This window comes from Dreissena polymorpha, chromosome 14, assembly GCF_020536995.1.
Source record: "Dreissena polymorpha isolate Duluth1 chromosome 14, UMN_Dpol_1.0, whole genome shotgun sequence".
NCBI lineage: Eukaryota > Metazoa > Mollusca > Bivalvia > Myida > Dreissenidae > Dreissena > Dreissena polymorpha.
The window spans coordinates 20491818-20509980 of NC_068368.1; the positions used below are offsets into that span (position 1 = coordinate 20491818).

At 34.0% G+C, this 18163-nt stretch overlaps 1 protein-coding gene across 7 annotated transcripts in view; it reads right to left on the reverse strand.

Annotated features, from left to right (window-relative positions):
- Positions 1-387: 387 nt before the first annotated feature.
- Positions 388-18163, reverse strand: part of LOC127857817 (antiviral innate immune response receptor RIG-I-like) — a 71415-nt gene continuing 53639 nt past the window's right edge. For 3 of the 7 annotated variants that reach the window (XM_052394494.1, XM_052394492.1, XM_052394493.1), the window contains exons 8-25: positions 16954-17089; positions 16604-16657; positions 9209-9376; positions 8847-8981; positions 8339-8698; positions 7907-7954; positions 7448-7654; positions 6542-6628; positions 6135-6320; positions 5562-5650; positions 5196-5444; positions 4713-4878; positions 4118-4204; positions 3533-3705; positions 3127-3268; positions 2658-2900; positions 2245-2412; positions 388-1603 (exon numbers count right to left, since the gene is read on the reverse strand). In XM_052394494.1, coding sequence (XP_052250454.1) covers positions 1002-1603; positions 2245-2412; positions 2658-2900; positions 3127-3268; positions 3533-3705; positions 4118-4204; positions 4713-4878; positions 5196-5444; positions 5562-5650; positions 6135-6320; positions 6542-6628; positions 7448-7654; positions 7907-7954; positions 8339-8698; positions 8847-8981; positions 9209-9376; positions 16604-16628 — 3135 coding nt within the window. In that variant the 5' untranslated portion in view covers positions 16629-16657; positions 16954-17089 and the 3' untranslated portion in view covers positions 388-1001. Of the gene's footprint in view, positions 1604-2244; positions 2413-2657; positions 2901-3126; positions 3269-3532; positions 3706-4117; positions 4205-4712; positions 4879-5195; positions 5445-5561; positions 5651-6134; positions 6321-6541; positions 6629-7447; positions 7655-7906; positions 7955-8338; positions 8699-8846; positions 8982-9208; positions 9377-13805; positions 14135-15816; positions 16530-16603; positions 16658-16865; positions 17090-18163 lie in introns of those variants that run through there. The other 4 variants (XM_052394495.1, XM_052394496.1, XM_052394497.1 and 1 more) reach the window with 4 other exon arrangements.

Genomic DNA, 18163 nt, shown 5'->3' on the forward strand with positions numbered 1-18163 from the left:
AACATCAAGGTATAATCCATTACGTCCAAGTATCCAGAATATCAGCTTACATGATTGTGGGCTACAGCTTGCTCAGTTCAGCGAACGTACACGCATTGCCAACAGGCAAGTGGCAAGTAATATACATCCAGTTGTTCGAAGAAAGCCTTATAAATAAATTAGTATTAAGCGATTTTAACTTCATTCGTCAGCATGATGCATATGCGTTTTTATTTAACAATATATATTTTACATTATTAAAGTAATGTTTCTGTACTATAAATGGCACTTTGAAGCCATGTATAGAAACTGTGCAAAAATGTCTATACAAATCAGCGGAAAGGATGTTAAGATATAATTTTGGTATTGGAAATCGACTTGCAGAAGAGACCGGTTGTGCACGGGCAATATGTTTAGACTCTTTATTAATAGACAGTGACCAAGAGTAATATATAAAAAAAATTAACAGCATCACAACGTATGTTTACACAGAAAAAGCAACATAATAGCTACACTCGCAATAATAACGCATCTTTTCTTTCCTGTTCCTTTTTCTGAAATAAATTGTTATTGTTATTTCTACTTTTTCAACCACTACCACAAACACCACCGCTACCACAACCATCACTACTATTACTAGTACTACTACTTATACTTATATTCGACCACCACCACTAAAACTAGTGTTTCTAAAACCACCACCACAACTATAACTACTAGTATCACCACAACCACCATATCAACCACCATCATCACCACCACTACTTTTATAGCACTACTATTTTTACTTCTACTACACTCATTTTTACTAAAATATAAATACACTTACGATTACAAATAATAATAGTCTTAATCTTAATCATGCAACTAAAACATACTATAAATGATCATTATAATTATTAAAATCATCATCATCATAATGAAAACATTGAAATAATAAAACACACTTAAGTATACAACATACATTTTTACATAAGAAAAGTCTTCCATATTGTCCATTTCTGTTAAACGCAAAGTCTTATTCAGTTTCCGTACAGTTTTGAAATATCGCCTGGTTTCAACTCTGGAATTTGGAATGGGACATCTGCCCACTTTCTATAAATGAATGCTTCTCCATTCGCCGTCCTTACAAACTTGAATTGTGCAAGTTTGAGAAGATAAAGCTCGGTTTGCTCTCTTTGTCCAACATGTCCCCACATTTTGGTACATTTAGGACAGTCCATGATTACCTTAATTTCAATCCCATCGAATTTCCTCGGGGTATCAGGCTTCCGTGTGACCTTGCTTCTAAAGTCCGCATCTACTACAAAGTAGTGGCAATCCAATTTTCGGAGATCCGACACAAAACATCCAAATTCATTACAATGTTTGCAACGAACTTCGATGTCATCTACTTCGGAACAGATTTTCTTTGCTTTCGAACATTCATCCTTGAGAAGAAATTTCTTTTTTTCATTTTCCTGAAACATCCTGATCTTGTACTGGATGTTTGATGCATTAAGATTCTGAATATCAACCATTGCTTTGCGCATCAAATCCACTTTATACGCGTTGACCATTTCCTGTTCTAGTAGTTTATCATCGCCTACCATAACATGAGTGGCCCCTTTCTTTCTGCTTCTCCCTTTAAAATATGACATCCAAACATGTTTGTCCAAACATAATAAAACATCATTGACAGTCACATTATGCCATTTTATGTGTTTAAGCTTAAACTTGATATCATTAATCGTATAGGATGTTTTGGATGTGTACATACAGTTTGAATCCATTTATACGAAGAGGTTAGTGTGATCTTTAAATAGCAATGAGGCGCTTTATACATGTAGATTCATAGCAATGCTTTTGCAAAACCAGCATTATAACTCTGCCTAAATCACATTTTGGTATAGCTCACCTATATTAACCTTGCTCTGACCTTAATGGATGAATATAGCGAAGTTTCGTAACGAAGAATACATTTTTTATCACTATTGAACGTGATTTTAAAAATTACATCATCAAGTATATTGTTCTGGTATCACTTAACTCATTCAAAACGTACATAATGAAAAAAATGCAAATCTAACAAACAACGCGTGAGTTTAACATATGATAATGAGTTTCCGAGTATCAAATAATGTCGAGCGATTTCATTTCAAGTATACTTGTTTAAGTTTAAAGTTTTAACTAACTCTAGCAAATGCGTTGCGTTAAAATTAAATAAATCCCTCTACATAATATGATCACATTCATGCGCTTATTGACACCCATGTTCTTGTTCACCTTTCATTTGAATCTTTGTGATTTCATCCCCAGAATAGTTGTAGTTGATGACGATGTTGCAATCCGGTACGTCAATGCCCTCTGTACCCACTGATGTACAGACCATCACCTTGTAGTGCCCGTCTCTGAATTTCTCTACGGTTTCAGTTTGAACGCTCTCGGTCATACCTACAAGCTTGATAATTAGTCTCTGGTGGATTTCAAGAACATTTTTAAAAGATCTTACGCAGAATTAAATGCACATGAAGTCAGCCAAAATATCAACCCATTAAATGTTTTGAATAATGGTTTAAGTAAAAATACCGAAACAAAACGCAAGCCAAACATGTAAGACTTTGTGGAGAATTTATGATGTACAAAATATTAAACGACTAGTTCTTCCCTTGCCGATTTCGGAAACAAGCTATTCTAACCTTCATCTGCGCCTTTAGATTGTTTCCCAAACAAAGGTCTGGCGCGTATACCGAAGGCCTGTAAATCCTTGTCAAGGAATGCAGCCAATGCTTGGCATGTTGCTCTCGCCTTTACAAACACTATTGCACGCGAATCGTCTCCTTTCTCTTGGAGCATATCCTGAAGCTGCTTACTGATTGTGTGCACATTTGGATTATCTGCTTCCTTGTCTTTGTTCAATTTCGACAGTTGTGTCTGGACAGCTAATAGGAAGAAATCGATTTCCACATTATTGTTATGCAGAGGTTTTGTATACTATTTCATATTATGTATTAATAGAACAATTCATACTAAAAGCACAACTATACTTTTTTCAAATCGTTATCGTACCGGAATAACTCAGTTGCACAAAATGTGCATGAAACTTATATTTTAAATCAGGTTCTTTTTCTTACCAAACAAATCTGAGTCAACAAGATGGCAACTTACCACGAAGACTATCAAATAATCGCTTTTCTGTTTCTGTGTGCTTGTGTTTTCCCTTAAATTCGCCTTCGTGTTTCAAAGCAAGATATTTAACCACATCGAGGACTCGGAGCAGATTATTAACTTCTAAGGCAGAATTGTATACCTAATAATAAGATAAAACAATTAATATTACTTATATGTATTTGAAGCCATTTCAGCAGTAGTTTGTATCAAAGTTCATGATTTCATAAGTCAATTAGAAATAACAAAACCGTCAATGATCTAAGTTGCTTATACCAATAGAAATATGTATCGACCGATTACATCAGTAAACTAGTTGGTTTGAAAAATCAATAAATTAACATTAAAGTATTGACTCAAGACAGGAATGCTTAGAGAATGCCTGATCAATACAAGTTACACCCACATTTAGGTACACGGCACATGCGCTGATATCCCGTGCAATTTCTGCGTCACCGACTCGTTGCTGTGCTGCGTTCATCATTTCCACGGTCCAGTTGTTGTACGCCTGCGATTCGCGCTCATTTGGGCGCTTTTCTTCGAAAAGGTCTACCAGACTGCTTTGAAACAGTATCATTCCTAAGTTAAGAGCGAAAGACCACGATTAGTATTTGCGCTTGGAATACTCCACCTTGTTATAACATGTAAATACGTAAATTGTGTTTCTTCCTCGTAAAAGTAATCAAATCAATAACAAGTAATTAGCCAGAATGTAAACGCAATATGTTAAGAAGGGCAGAGAATTTAACCATATGTATGAAGGTTGTTTGCAGCAAAATTTCTAATGTCGTGTATGTTTCAGTTGTCATACTTCCTATATTACATGACCAATTATGGTCTCATAATTTCTAGCAAGATATGGTCAAATATAATATATTCTTTACTTGTATTATTCAATAGCGAGTACAGTCGCAGAATAAAATCAATCACCAACGGGATAAATGGTAACCACAAATAACAAACTGTTAATAAATTAAAAAATAGCACGTGCCTTGCATTATGTCCTCGGTTTCTTCCATGGCCTTAAGCAAAACATGTTTGCATGGGTCAGGATTCTTCACAACCATCTTAATTGTCTCTGAAAAAAATGAATATAGCTGTGTATGCTTTACGTCACATTTACTTGACTTTTTTTCAGCTACCCTTACCGGTATAATTAATCATCATGAACCATACAAATATTTCCACAAATACATATTAACACAACACTAAAGGACTTGGTATAAAGAAACATTAAACAAATCCAATTATGGGGTCATCTACACGTGACAAAAATGTCAAGTACATTAAAAAGTAAAAATATTAAATTGCGTATTTTATTTAATAATTTATATAGTTCAAATACTGGTACATAAAGAACAGGTCATTTACTGGTACATCTAAATAGTATAAATGTTACATAACTATTAACACGTAATATTAAATACTATAAACAGCTAAATTACTGATATATCTGAACATAATAAAAAACTCGAATACCGATACTACTACAAATCATCAAGAGTCCAATCATTGGTACATCTAAGAATTATAACATATAAACATGATACAGTTTCTATAAAGAGAACAACTCAAAAATTACGAACCTTCTTTGGGCGTGTTTACAAACTTCTCGTAGTTATTTCGATTTTTCACAACTGTGGATAGCGGTGGTGTAACGTCCAGACAAGCACAAATCCGTAAAATATGCTCAACTGCTTCGTCTTTCGACCTTGCCCTTCCAACCCCAATAGAGGCCGTTAAACCCACAATCTGAAAAACACAGTGTCAAATGTGTATATATGATCCAACTCTAACCGAGATTTTAACATAAATAAACACATTATTTTACACCCTAGTTATCTTTTTCATATAATGGTTATATTTGTAAATTTAACGTAAACGTTTCGCAACTTCTTTGTAAACAAGCATAGTCCATATGTTTTTTTACCGCAGAGAATTTCAAGCACAATGTATTGCTAAACAGATGAAATCCACATGATTTGCAAATTTCAACAGATTGAAACAGTCAGAATTATGAAAAAATAGTAATTTAAATCGGAGTCAGTTCTTTTGTTCCGTGATATTACCTGTGGCAGTTTTACGTTTGATTTACTCTTCTCCTGTAAATACCTTCTTGCAAGCCTCGCGTAAGGGGCATCTCCCTTAGTGTGGTGGCATTCGTCGAAGACAAGAAGAGAACATTTCGAGAGACTGGATATGTTTCCACTCTCAAGACTATTCAGTAAAATTTGTGGAGTAAAACAGAGTATATCATTGTCGGGAATAAAGGCGTCCAGTATTCTAGATTCGTCACCCTCTCCTGTTATAAGCTTTGTCTATAAAAAGTAAAAAAACACTGCAGACAACAGGCAAATAAACACGTTACCAATTTTGTTTCTAACGGTAATTATATACTCGAAAAATACAAAATGTGTAAGTTTTGTAATGCTTACGCGGTATTGCGGCAAGAACTTTTTCAATCGATTCGACTGCTGCTTTATCAAGACTGCTTGATTTGCCATGAAGACAGCCTTACGACTCCCTGAAGAAAATAATACATTTAAAAATTGCCATGCAAAATATGCAATACAACATGTTCAAATATGTAACTGAGTATGACACCCCTATGGATACTTCATGAAACAATGTTTTCATTGAACACACATTTTAATTTGAACGAGTATTTTCAAAATCTTAAAATCAGCGCATGTATTTTAAGTTCCTAATAGGTTGTCATGCACTGGTTTATCATATTTGCTTCATGCATATGGATATTTAAAATTATCCTGGCAATCCCACTATTTCATATATTAAATCAAAAAAATATAAATATTGAAGAATTGGTACTAGTATACAGTAAAAGCTGCGTAAAATATATAAACGCATTGAAAGATTGCTATGTCGTCATGCAACTCTTAAACATTTGAATCAAAAGCACGATAAAACTTTTCATTATGACATTAATTAATACATGAAAACATAGAATATTGCTATCGCGTAAACGTGACTTTTCCGAGTTACATTACCCGGTACGGCTTTTGACAGATGCTTGTCGATGATATGAAGCGCGACCCAGGTCTTTCCCGTTCCAGTCTCGGCGCAGATTATCGTGTTATGTCCGCAAACAGCTTTTTCAGCTAACTCCTCTTGGTAGTCTTCAAGCGTGTATGCTCTTTGGATTTGGTCGTTCAGGTCGCGATTCCTCTTTAAGTCTGATAAATATGAAATGTCACATAGAAATAGGAATTAGAAGTCAAGTTTTATTATTCTTGTGAATGAATTCCCCTCTTACGTATTATACATTAAAATATGTTGTCATAAGACAGCGTTGAAGAGAGGAAAGAGAAAACACATGTTAATACACCACGGAAGTTTGCCAACACTTTTATTCTTATTCATTTTGTTTATCTACACTCCGCACCAACATACTTACTGTCGTCTACATCGTCCTCTACGTCACTCCCACCAAAGTCCGAGTTCCTGTCATTCATTTCATCACAGTCGTCGGCAAGATTCTCATCTACACGCAGGAAAGATGCGTGACATATGTGTAAATATCTTCATGCTGGACATATTACAATCATACACATTTGCTATTCTCTAATTGTAGCAACAAAACGTGCTTCAAATCAGGCTGTTTCATGTTATGTCATTCATTCCATACGTAACAATCATATTGGAATACATACAAAAATAAACCGTTGCTAAAACAATCGAGTGTATTATATGATTAGGTCTATAATTAAAATGGAAGAAGACAACAGACACACAAGGGGGCTGAATTTGTCTAGGTCGCTGACCTGAGTTTAAGAAACCATACAAATTCATAAGAATGTTAGCAGACGAAGACTTAACACGCTCTTATCAAATGCACATTTGTGTAAAATAATTTGGACATTCATCTAGTGGTTTTGGTGCAGAGTTTTAAACTTCCCAGTATAGTAATATCAGAAAAACAAATTGAACCATTTCGTGGCGGTCAATGGGTTAATTTTGTTTAACTGTTGTACGAACGTATTGGAAGAATATCATCAAATGAACTTGTGTGTCATTTTCCTTTGAAATCCAGCTCGTTGTTATTGACAAACAATTGATAGTTATAAGTATAACCGAGTCAGACAAATCTACACGCTCCTTGAAGGCAAAGATTTGATTAATGATCAAAGTATTGTAAACAAATAATACAAATGCATTACCTCAAGCACAATGTGTTTGCAATTACTTAACATTAAAACTGGTAATTTAGAATTATACGTTTATAGTGTATTTTATATTTACTTTCGCGACAGAAATGCGAGTATATAAATGATGACTACAGTCTAGCTATTTGCGTCAATACCTCTGTCGAACGTTTTGTCATTGTCGGGTTTGATGTTAAGCTCTTTCAAGTTGAATTCAGTTCGATCTGCATTGCAGTTGATGCTAGTGATAGGAACGTGTTCGGCTTGCTTAGCTGTTAGATCATTCATGCTGTTCATTGAATTCGTTTGCTCAGATGTCAAAGGCTGGCAATTAAGATCACTGCTGGGCTCAACTTCCATTTTTTCTGCAAAATCACAACGTATACGTATACATGCTGAACGTTTTACTAAACAAAGTTGTTTATGTTTAGCGTAATTGTTTTTCACTTTGCTTGCGTTCTCCTTCACTCTGAAAAATTTAACTTTTCGATAGTATCTCAATAAGTTATGCATTCGATGCAGTGATTTAGCAGCATATCTTAGTGATTGTTTAATACAAACAAAACATTTTTAAAAGCTAAAGACTATATGTAGAGTATATTAATATTTTTAAAAACCTTCCATGGTGAGTTCCAACGCATCATCTTCTGATTCGCATTCCTCTCCTGAAAAGGAGTTACAAACTAGTATATATTCAAATACAAATATGCTTTATACCTTCGCTCTTAACAAAATATTTACTCCGATGACAATACTCGTTGTACAATACACTAAGAGACTTTTGTAACGCAACACTTCAACCTTGAATACCTCAGTTATGCTTTAAGATTCAAAATTGTACATTTGATTATTTGGTCGTCACAGATGAAAATCTGTACGCATAATTCAGATATTCAAGATTGAAGAGTTGCCTTTCTCTATGTGCGTTTAAATCAAGTGAACACAGTGTTTAAAAATCTTAAATATTATACTATAAGTTCCACTGGTTTATCTAACAGAAATTAACAAAATAATTCAATAAGAACAACGTGTGTTTATTGTTTAAATACCTAATGCTTTACAGCACAGATAGTCGGGTTCCAGAAGACGAGCAATATCTTCATATCCCGTCTCACACAAACTATTGATGAACGCATTCCACCACTTGTGTGGCTTCATGTACATTTGTATACGCTGTAGTAATACCCTTATTCCTTCTGCCTTTGACTTGTTGTTTGTAACATTTGTTATCCTTTCTGCATCTTCTTGTTTTATGACTTGCCGTTGGAGTAATGAAGCAATTAACTCAATTGGATCGACTTTGTTCTCCAGGTGCGGTCCGAAAAAGAGCAAAAGATGCTTTCCTCGTTCTCTTTCTTCCGCAATTTCAACTTCATCCGCCACAAGTCGAGACACAACGAATTCGTAGCCTACAAAAAAACAGTTTACTAACATTCACTAAAAAGGTTAGTTTCAATTAAGATCAACGGTTAACGGCTATATTTAGGTGACACAAATATTGCACTCTCAATGATGAAACGCTGATATATAACATTTCATACCATTAATCTAGCTTACCTGCTTCTTCAATAGCACTGACGAATGTATGCCATTTCCTTTGTTGAGTTTTTGTGTACATAATTTGAAGCATTCTTTTTGCTGCGTATAATGACGATTTTTGTTCATACATGTCCAACAGTCTCGAAACTTCTTCTGTAAAAAACATTCCCAATTTTCTTATATTCTAGCTGATGAAAATGTTATAAATGCAAATAAAAAAGATCATTAAACGATTTTCAAACTGAACTATATAAGTTAAATATATATCGGGATTATAAAAATACGTAGCATATAGAAAATTCACAAATACATGCAACACCCTTTCTGTTTTATATAAAGACGATGTTATATGAAGTACTTCAGCCACAGTTTATATTTACCTTGTTGCAAAAGGCCATACTGTCCAAATTTTGTAACTATATCCGAATTCTTAAAACAGTTTTCTATATCGGACCTCCACATCGTCATTCTGAACTCTAAAGTAGCCTCGTCCAACTGTTCGTAGGAAGCCATTTTTGCAATATGAGCTTCTCCTTTGATATTTAAAACTGAAGAAAGCAATTTAACATATGATTTAAACATTTAATATCATGATATGTTTATGTTTTTAATAAAGCGTGAATAACAATAGCGTGATATCGAAAGAAATCGATGAAGTTATGAACGTTTAAAGCGAGATTATACGATTTTGTCAAATATTTATTAATTTATATAAAATGTGTAAAGACCTTATGAAACATATATTTCAATAAAGAATAAAATAAAAGTTAAGAAGAACATGTGTCAAAAAATGCGAAATGAGCCAGATATTTAATTGTGAAATCGAAAATTTCTGTACAGTCGAATTCGCCAGCATGTAAATAATGCATGTACGATGTGAATCTAAATTTAGTTTAACGGTTCATTTTAAATTCCTGCAACGATATCTATTTAAACGACACACGAACACTAAATAAAAAGACGAATGCTTCGGTTATTGTAGGAAAACATGTACGAAATATCTTCGTCACAATCGGCTCGGGGCGCTAATTTGTCTTTGCTGCATTTTATGAAATTCGTCTTAAATGTATCATTTTGCTTGTCTATTTTGTGTTATTGTAACATATTTTATTAATATATTACAATTTAACACATATAAAAATCGTATAATCTCGCTTTAAAATTTGAAACTACGGGATTTTCAAGAAAATTTTATTAGAAACACGGTTTGTTATACCCGTTCTATCTATAGCAGGCCCGGCTTTCCTAACTGATACGTGATGACGTTTCATTTAAAGCGAGATTATACGATTTTGTAAGCTAAACAATTACAAATTTGACAAAGCGGCGTGCAAGTTTTGACCTCCGCGATATTATTTGAACGACGATTTTAGAGAAGAAAAGAAACATGTTTTACATATGGCCGTCCAAATATTGAACCTACCGTCGTGTTATTTTTGAAGAACATATTTTATAATTTATCTTGCTATATAAATCTATCCACAATATGCGCCCGTAAGTGTGGCAAGTTTTTACCAGAGGGTAATGATTCGATGAAACACAATCGTGAGTCATTAAGCATTAGACATCTGGACGTTGTAGTTTCACTCATATATGTATGCCGTATCATCCGTATTAAATTAGCCTTATTAACGATGTTGGCCCATGCGCACTCAATATAATATCATATGCTCAAACAATGGCATAACATAATCCAAACGATATGCTTTTTGACAGAAAATGTAAAAGAATATCGATGTTAGAGATGTTTAATTTAGTTACTATGTTATTGCACCTGACCCTACTGATTTGAATTGTCTGGAAGCTTAATATTAATTTCTGGGATATGATTGGCTGATCTAATTAGGTCAAGCACGAGTGTGTACATTAGAAATTTATTTACAACAAATATCATGTGCTGTATTAAATAACCGTATTTGTTTATTCTTTCCGGTGGTTTAAAGACAAATATCAGTAAATTATCAGTGAATTAAAACTGATTAATCACTGTTATAAACGGTGAAAATTAACAGTGAACAGAATCGATCATTTCCATTGTTTTACCGGATCTTTTTTTGAATATGTTAGGTTTCCCCACTGTGACGCCCATTTTACCAAGGTTGACTTCTCCGCATTGAATGTTTATAACAACATATTAATTAACTATGAATGACATAGTGGGGCGCCCAACAGGTAATTAGATTGCCTGGTATGTCAAACATAAATTAACAAGAGATTGCCAAGCAATATGGTCCCATACCGGTGAAACTCCACCATTGTCAGTATTTCTTTATATATTTGTTGCCATAGCAACCAGAATTCTAGACGAAGGAACAAAATGAAATGGCGTGCATAATCTCCATATTGCCATCTATCCATGTTTCAAGTTTCATGAACAAGTATGAAGAACTTTTAAAGTTATCACAGGATCCAGAAAAGTGTGACGGACTGACAGACAGACAGACAGAGCGCAAACCATAAGTCCCCTCCGGGTTTACCGGTAGGGGGCAATAATCATTTGATAGCATAAAATAAAATAAAAATATATGATCACTCGTGAATTAAAATCGATATTCTACCAAATCCAACAAATATCATCTATAGGTATCCAGGGCTTTCCTTAGACCTCAAATCTCAAGAGTCAATGACTCTTGGGACCAAATTTTCAAGAGTCAAAATCAAATATGTATGAGTCATGATAATAACGCAGGAGAGTCAATGATCTTTTGTACTTAAAGCGAATTACTGAGATATATATATAAAAAGCAACAAATTTACAAATATCTAAACATTTATTTCTTATATTCCAGTCAATAAAAGAGATAATGCAAACATACATTGTGACCAACATTGTGAAAAAAACACACTCGCACTTGTAGTGACATACATGTTATATACATCAGGGGTGTCTAATACTGTTTGTATAAAATTATCTTATGTGCAGACTATAGAGATATACACAAAACTTGTTTGCCACACCATCTATGATTGGTTGTCTTATTGAAATAAAGGTAAACACTATGATACTATCATAGTGTTTACCTTTATTTCAATAAGACAACCAATCATATATGGTGTGGCAAACAAGTTTTGTGTATATCTCTATAGTCTGCACATAAGATAATTTTATACAAACAGTTACATGCACTAATTCAGATTGTTTGTCAATACATTTGAAAAAGAAACTATCATTATATTGTGCGTTGAAGACATGAAAGCAAATTTGATGCTCGAATTTATACTGTCATTAATTTTAAACACGTGTGAATGGTTCAAATGTCCATAAAGGAAATTATTAGCACAATTTAAGTCACACAAATGAAAAGACGACGGGAATGAAACAAGTTTTTTTACCAGAGATACATTTTCTAAAAGATAATTTAAAAACCCTTAATCTTATGAAGTTTATATAAAAAAGTTACATGTAAATTACATGTAAATTGTTTGTCTTGTAGCTCATTTGGGTATTGTTATAATGACCATGCAACACACGGGTGTGCTTGAAAATAATTATTTAAATCAAATAGTGCTTAACACAACCTCCAATAAACAGTTACAGCATTTTGGATAGTTTGAAAGGATCCACAAGAGAAATGTTATCACTTTTGAATGGGCGCAAATGATGGTTATCCAAGAAATTATTAGTATATATTTTGGGGAAAAACGTCCATTATAGTTATAAATATTATTATAAATAAGTGTGAGCAACCTCAAAACAATTAACCCAAGCGAGTTTTAATATTGCACGACGAAAATTGAAGGACAATTTATTTGGAAACAATTTTGTCTATCGACAGACAGACGGACAGACACGCATACGAACATACGTTCATGGTGTGTCAACTATGCCAGCGTTACGGCGTATCAGATAATATCGCATAGCGCAGGAAAATAGCTATGATACCATACGTAGGGTTGTATGGAAAGTTATAAACGTCAACAATATACTTTACACGAACTTATACACATCAACGCATTTAATAATTCATTATAGTAAATAATAAGGTTTATATCTTGTTGCAGTTTCGGCACAGTATGTAAAATGAAGATACTACGAGATTGGTGTATAGTAGTGTCTTATAAGTATATAATGTATATCTAATATGTAGCCACTACATTATTGTAATCAACAAGACGTCGTTTAAGGCCAATCTCGTGCTACTTTAGTGGGTGACTATATGTTCAAGACAATATTGCATAAACGCTTTATAAAAACAAATTCGTTAGTGTCGACCAAAGCCATTGTATGAGTGAATGCACGGAACTCTGATGAAGTAGATCCATTTTGATACAAGATTTTTGAAATTGCAGACCCATTTGTATACGATACCATTGAGAAAGTGGAACCATTTCAATACAAGAATTTTGATAAACTGGACCTATTTCAATACTAGAATTTGATGAAGTGGACACATTTCATACTATAATTTTAATCTCTATCATATCAATACAGTATACTTATTGAATTAGCTATTATATCCCGTGTTATATGTTCATTTGTAAATTTGTGATACCCATTTATATACAAGAATGAAATTTATCATACCCATTTGATACTGATACTTTCAAATCTATATGCATTTATATACAAGCAAATTTCTGATTTCACAACCCATATCTATACTTAGATGCTCAAAACCATACCCATATCTATAATTCTAGTCGAAAAAACACACCCCATATTTTCGGCAAACCCCTATGTACCCGTATATAGGAAGTAACTCCCCCCCCCCCCCCCCCGGGAGTGAATGCCACGAACAAGATCTTAAAAAGCTTTAATAATTGTAATTATCGTCTTTGAAATTGATTTCGGCCATTAAGCGCGATTCTATCCCTGAAATAACCAATGCATATTTGTGTACATGTGTACCTTAATTAATATCCATTATTTATTATTTTCTAAAATTGTTAACATAATAGCATTGGTAACTGGTAAGGGTTTCTAAACAGTATGTGTTTAAACAAGGAAGATCAATACTTATGCAAAATAGTACTTACAATAGTAACACAATTTCTTTATCTCCGATCTGTGTGTGAAGAAATTATTTTTAATGTAACTTTATAAAGCATTCCAACTTTCGTCGTATTTTTTGAAAACTACTTTCGTTATCCATACGACTTACACACTATTGATTTATCTATAACAAAACGTTACATTAAATTTTCCAATATCAACTTCTTTTCTTAATACGTTTTCCAAAAACAGTTTGATATGTTTGTTCGTTCTCGATATTTAGTTTAAATAATCGTCGAATCGTGATTCTGTGTAGGTAATAACGTTAAAGATATGCATGTATATGATAAATACTTGTTAATGAGAGCATATTTTTAGCATTTTTAGAAAATAACTTTCGTTTTCTAAAAATACATATTTATTTCCCGACTATAGATTGGAAACGAAACAATGCTCGGCTTATATATGTATGGATAACACATAACTAGCATTTTTAGAAAACTTCTATCGTTCGGAAATTCTCAAAATACAATTCAATTCGTATGTAAGCCCTGCGGGCGATAGGGTGTATGGAAGGCCGGTATACCATGCTTTCGCTTTATAGCGAATTCCGCATGCGACTTTTTAATTGCAAAATGTTTATTAATTGTGAGAGCATAAAATATAATTAAAACAGCTGACATATATTATCCGGACATTTGTTAAAGATAAAATATAATGTCTGTTGTGTAAAGCAATTTCCAGTTGACCTTCGGCAACAGGAATTTCTCAAAATATTTAGCAAGTAACATTATTATATGATGGTTATCAAGCATGAACAATTATTTCACTTATAAGCTTATATTAATCAATTGACTTTTGACATTCAGCAGTTCAACTATAGAAGCAAAAGAAACCATTAAAAACCCGTACGAAGGTTTGGATGATTGCAAATCTTCTTACAGTAGAAGATGTTACAAAATTGTTTTAAGTAATAGTCAATTAATTTTACTAAAGCATCGATGAAAACGGTAATCAAAGTTGATTATTTTACTTTACTTTATTTATTTTCTGTAAATGTGATAGGCAATATACATTTGAATGCCTATACGGAAGACTCAAAGAAACTAATTGTAATGCATATCAAAACCTGGACGCGATCACACATTAATATAACAGATGAATACAAAAACCTTGGTGTATGAATACCGTACTTACTCGTATATACCGTAAATTAGTTTTCGGACACTAAATTTTCGGACACCCACGTTTAAGCCAAAGTAATTATCTTTCGTTACTTTCGTGACTTTTCGTTCATAATTAATGGGGAAGCGGAAAACGACAACGAGCGAGGCCTGATAATGTCATGCGCATGCGTCAACGAGGTACTTTAAATAGATTCTGGAATTTTATGCTTATAAATAAAGTGGTCAAAGTATAGCCTGTTTTATTTTTTGTGAAATGCACATGGCTGTATTACCTAGGTTCGGTTCATTTACACGCGAAGGAACCGACATGGACGGAAGTTTTCTATGGAAACAAAACAGTCATTTCGGATATGTTCCATCTGTAATCGATTGTGAAGATGTGACAAACGAATTTGAATATTCTACATGCACTTATTTTGTACAAGTGCGTTCTCCGAAAATTTTTGGAAGTTTTAATCTTTCAGGTAGATATTTATGTATGATGCAGGCTGATAACTGCATATTATTATACAACTATATCTGGTTTTTCCCGCTTCGGAACGTTAAGGTAGTTTTTAGTGTATTTAACATATAATTTGCTCAGTATTCGAGGGGGTGACGTCGTTGTATGTTTCTGAAAAATCTCAAGGATTCACCCATCGGAATTGAAAATCATTGAACCAAGTAACCTCCGCAGTGGAATTTGTCTGCCGTTAACAATAATAACAACTTATGTACAGTGCATAATAAAACAATGGTGTTTATTTACTTGTTCGCTTTAAAATTTCGGAGTGTAACCGAGTATGCACCCGTCCAATTGAAACCAAATCACGCCACCAACCCTCGGGGATTGGCGGGGGATAGCGGGGGGGGCAATCCCGTGTTTTACCTGTTGTCATGGGTATAGCCGGACTTTCTCCGTAGTTTGATCAACAGTTATTCATGCACGATGTATGTTTGCATACAGTTCATGAAATAAAAAATGAAACGTGTAAACAATTAAATGAACTCATCCATAGCTATAAGTGAGATGTATGCGTATGTCAATATGTTCTTCCTTCTGTCATGTACTGGTTGCCGACCAATTTTCTTAAGAAAATCGATCATTTTTTTAACATTATAAGAAAACGGAACGATGCAAACACATAATTTCTTTTGCCAAAATAAATTAGGTTCAAGTTGATCTTCTATCCTGTGTGCAAATATGTTCAAACCTTTAATTCGGGGCTTCAAAAGTGAATCAAAATACGCTAAAATTAACAAACTTAAGAGTAGTATTGCTGAATGGGTCAAAGTCCCCCCGGGTACTACTTCCCCGTACCCTGGGTACTTTGAAGTATACTTCACCGTACACCGATTTTCAAATGATTCTTTTGGGTACCCTGGTATACTAACTTTTTCATACCCAATTTGTTTTTCGTACCCAAATTTGTTTTCGTACCCAATTTTTTTTCGTACCCAAATTGTTTTGGCATAATTTTTTTCGTACCCAAAATTTTCGTACCCAAATTATTTTTCGTAACCAAAATGTTCGTACCCACAGAAAAAAAAGTGGTATTGCTTAGACATATAAACAATATTTTTTTTTAAAAGCATGTGCAAAATGCACGAAACTATATATCTGTTTGGATCTGGTAAAATCTAAAATAAAGACTATTTGTTACTTCTTCACATACCTGCTGCAGACACATCATTATCCATTGCATTCAGTATTGTTTTCAAGTAGTCGACTGAAACAAAAAAGTTAAGTAAAATACCTAAAAATATAAATAATAACTGCGATATATTCGTTCGAACTTTGCAAGTAATTTTGACGCCACCTAATTATGGAAAATACACCAATAAAAGTGTATGTATAATTACATTTTTTTAAGGATTATCAGACACAAGTTAACTGTGCAAATGTCGACAATATAACAATAAAAACCCTTCACCTACTGAAGACTTAACACAATGCATGAAGTGTTCTTCATCTAATTCAAATTTGAAGGTTAGATTTTCCCACCCTTCGTATGTCTTCAAATACCTTTGGACTGGTTGGAAGGCTCTGGCAAGAGAACCACTGAAGAAGTCTTCACACAATTTAATCCAGCTTTGTATTGATTGTGATTCGATGTGGAGCTGCAGGCATTTTTTTTTGTGGTTGATAACTTTATTACCGTCTGTTGGAAATAAATAATATTAAGGTAGATCTTAACACTTGCATGCTATTTAAAAACTCGTGTTACAAACGTGACGCATAGACTCTTATGTTATTAAATTGATAATATAAACATTCCTCTTTATTATGTTATTTTCCAACGTCGTTAACATAATCAAAGGGTCAAAATACTGAGAATACTGCGGGTATTAATACGCGATAACGTCATTATTCTTACTTCATTTGACTGTAAAACTTTCATGACCATGTAATAGTAAACAACTACCAACAGAACGCGAGAAGGGCATAAGGCTTCCCTCTCGATGGGCGAAAGCAGGTCGCATGGAAAAACGCATTCTGGATAATCAACGATTTGCAAATGTATTCTGAATTGGCAAGCAACAGGTCTCTGAAGGAGATGGACTTTGTAAGATATAAAATTAAACTAGCAGGAGCTTGGCAGTACCATCCTACCAAGTAGTTATTAGTATTATATTATTTATAGCCATCAAAACTCGAGAGATGGAAGCGTATTGTCCACTGAACAATCCGAATGAACCCTATCGTACGCAGGACATTACAGGTTGCGGGACGATCAAGTAATGCAGACATCCTGGAGTAAGAAAGAAGAAACCAACGTCATGAAAAACAAGAGGCCAAAAGTTCACCAGATGTTTAAGATAATGATGCACAGCGATTGGTAGTAAGGCCGATAGCATACTACATGAGGGAAGGCAATTAGAAATGAAGGTCGACATAGATACAAATGTTGAATTCTCAGACGTTATTCAAACAAGTCACCGCACAGACATTGTTATCTATTCAACGGTCTCAACGCAGATGATACTCCTGGATCTCGCACTCCCGGGGGAAGACCAAAGAGAAGAGATCCGTGCGAGGAAAATTTCACTGTACCAAGATTTAGCAGGCAAGTGTAAGGAGGAAGGGTACACCATCTGAATTTTTTCAGTTGACATGGACGAAAGGGCTTTCCTGCTAGATAAGTACCGATATCACTTATAGCGATGGATATCAACGGCAAACCGCAGAAAAGCATCGTGAAGTATCTAAGCACAACAGCAGAGAAAGCGTCAAG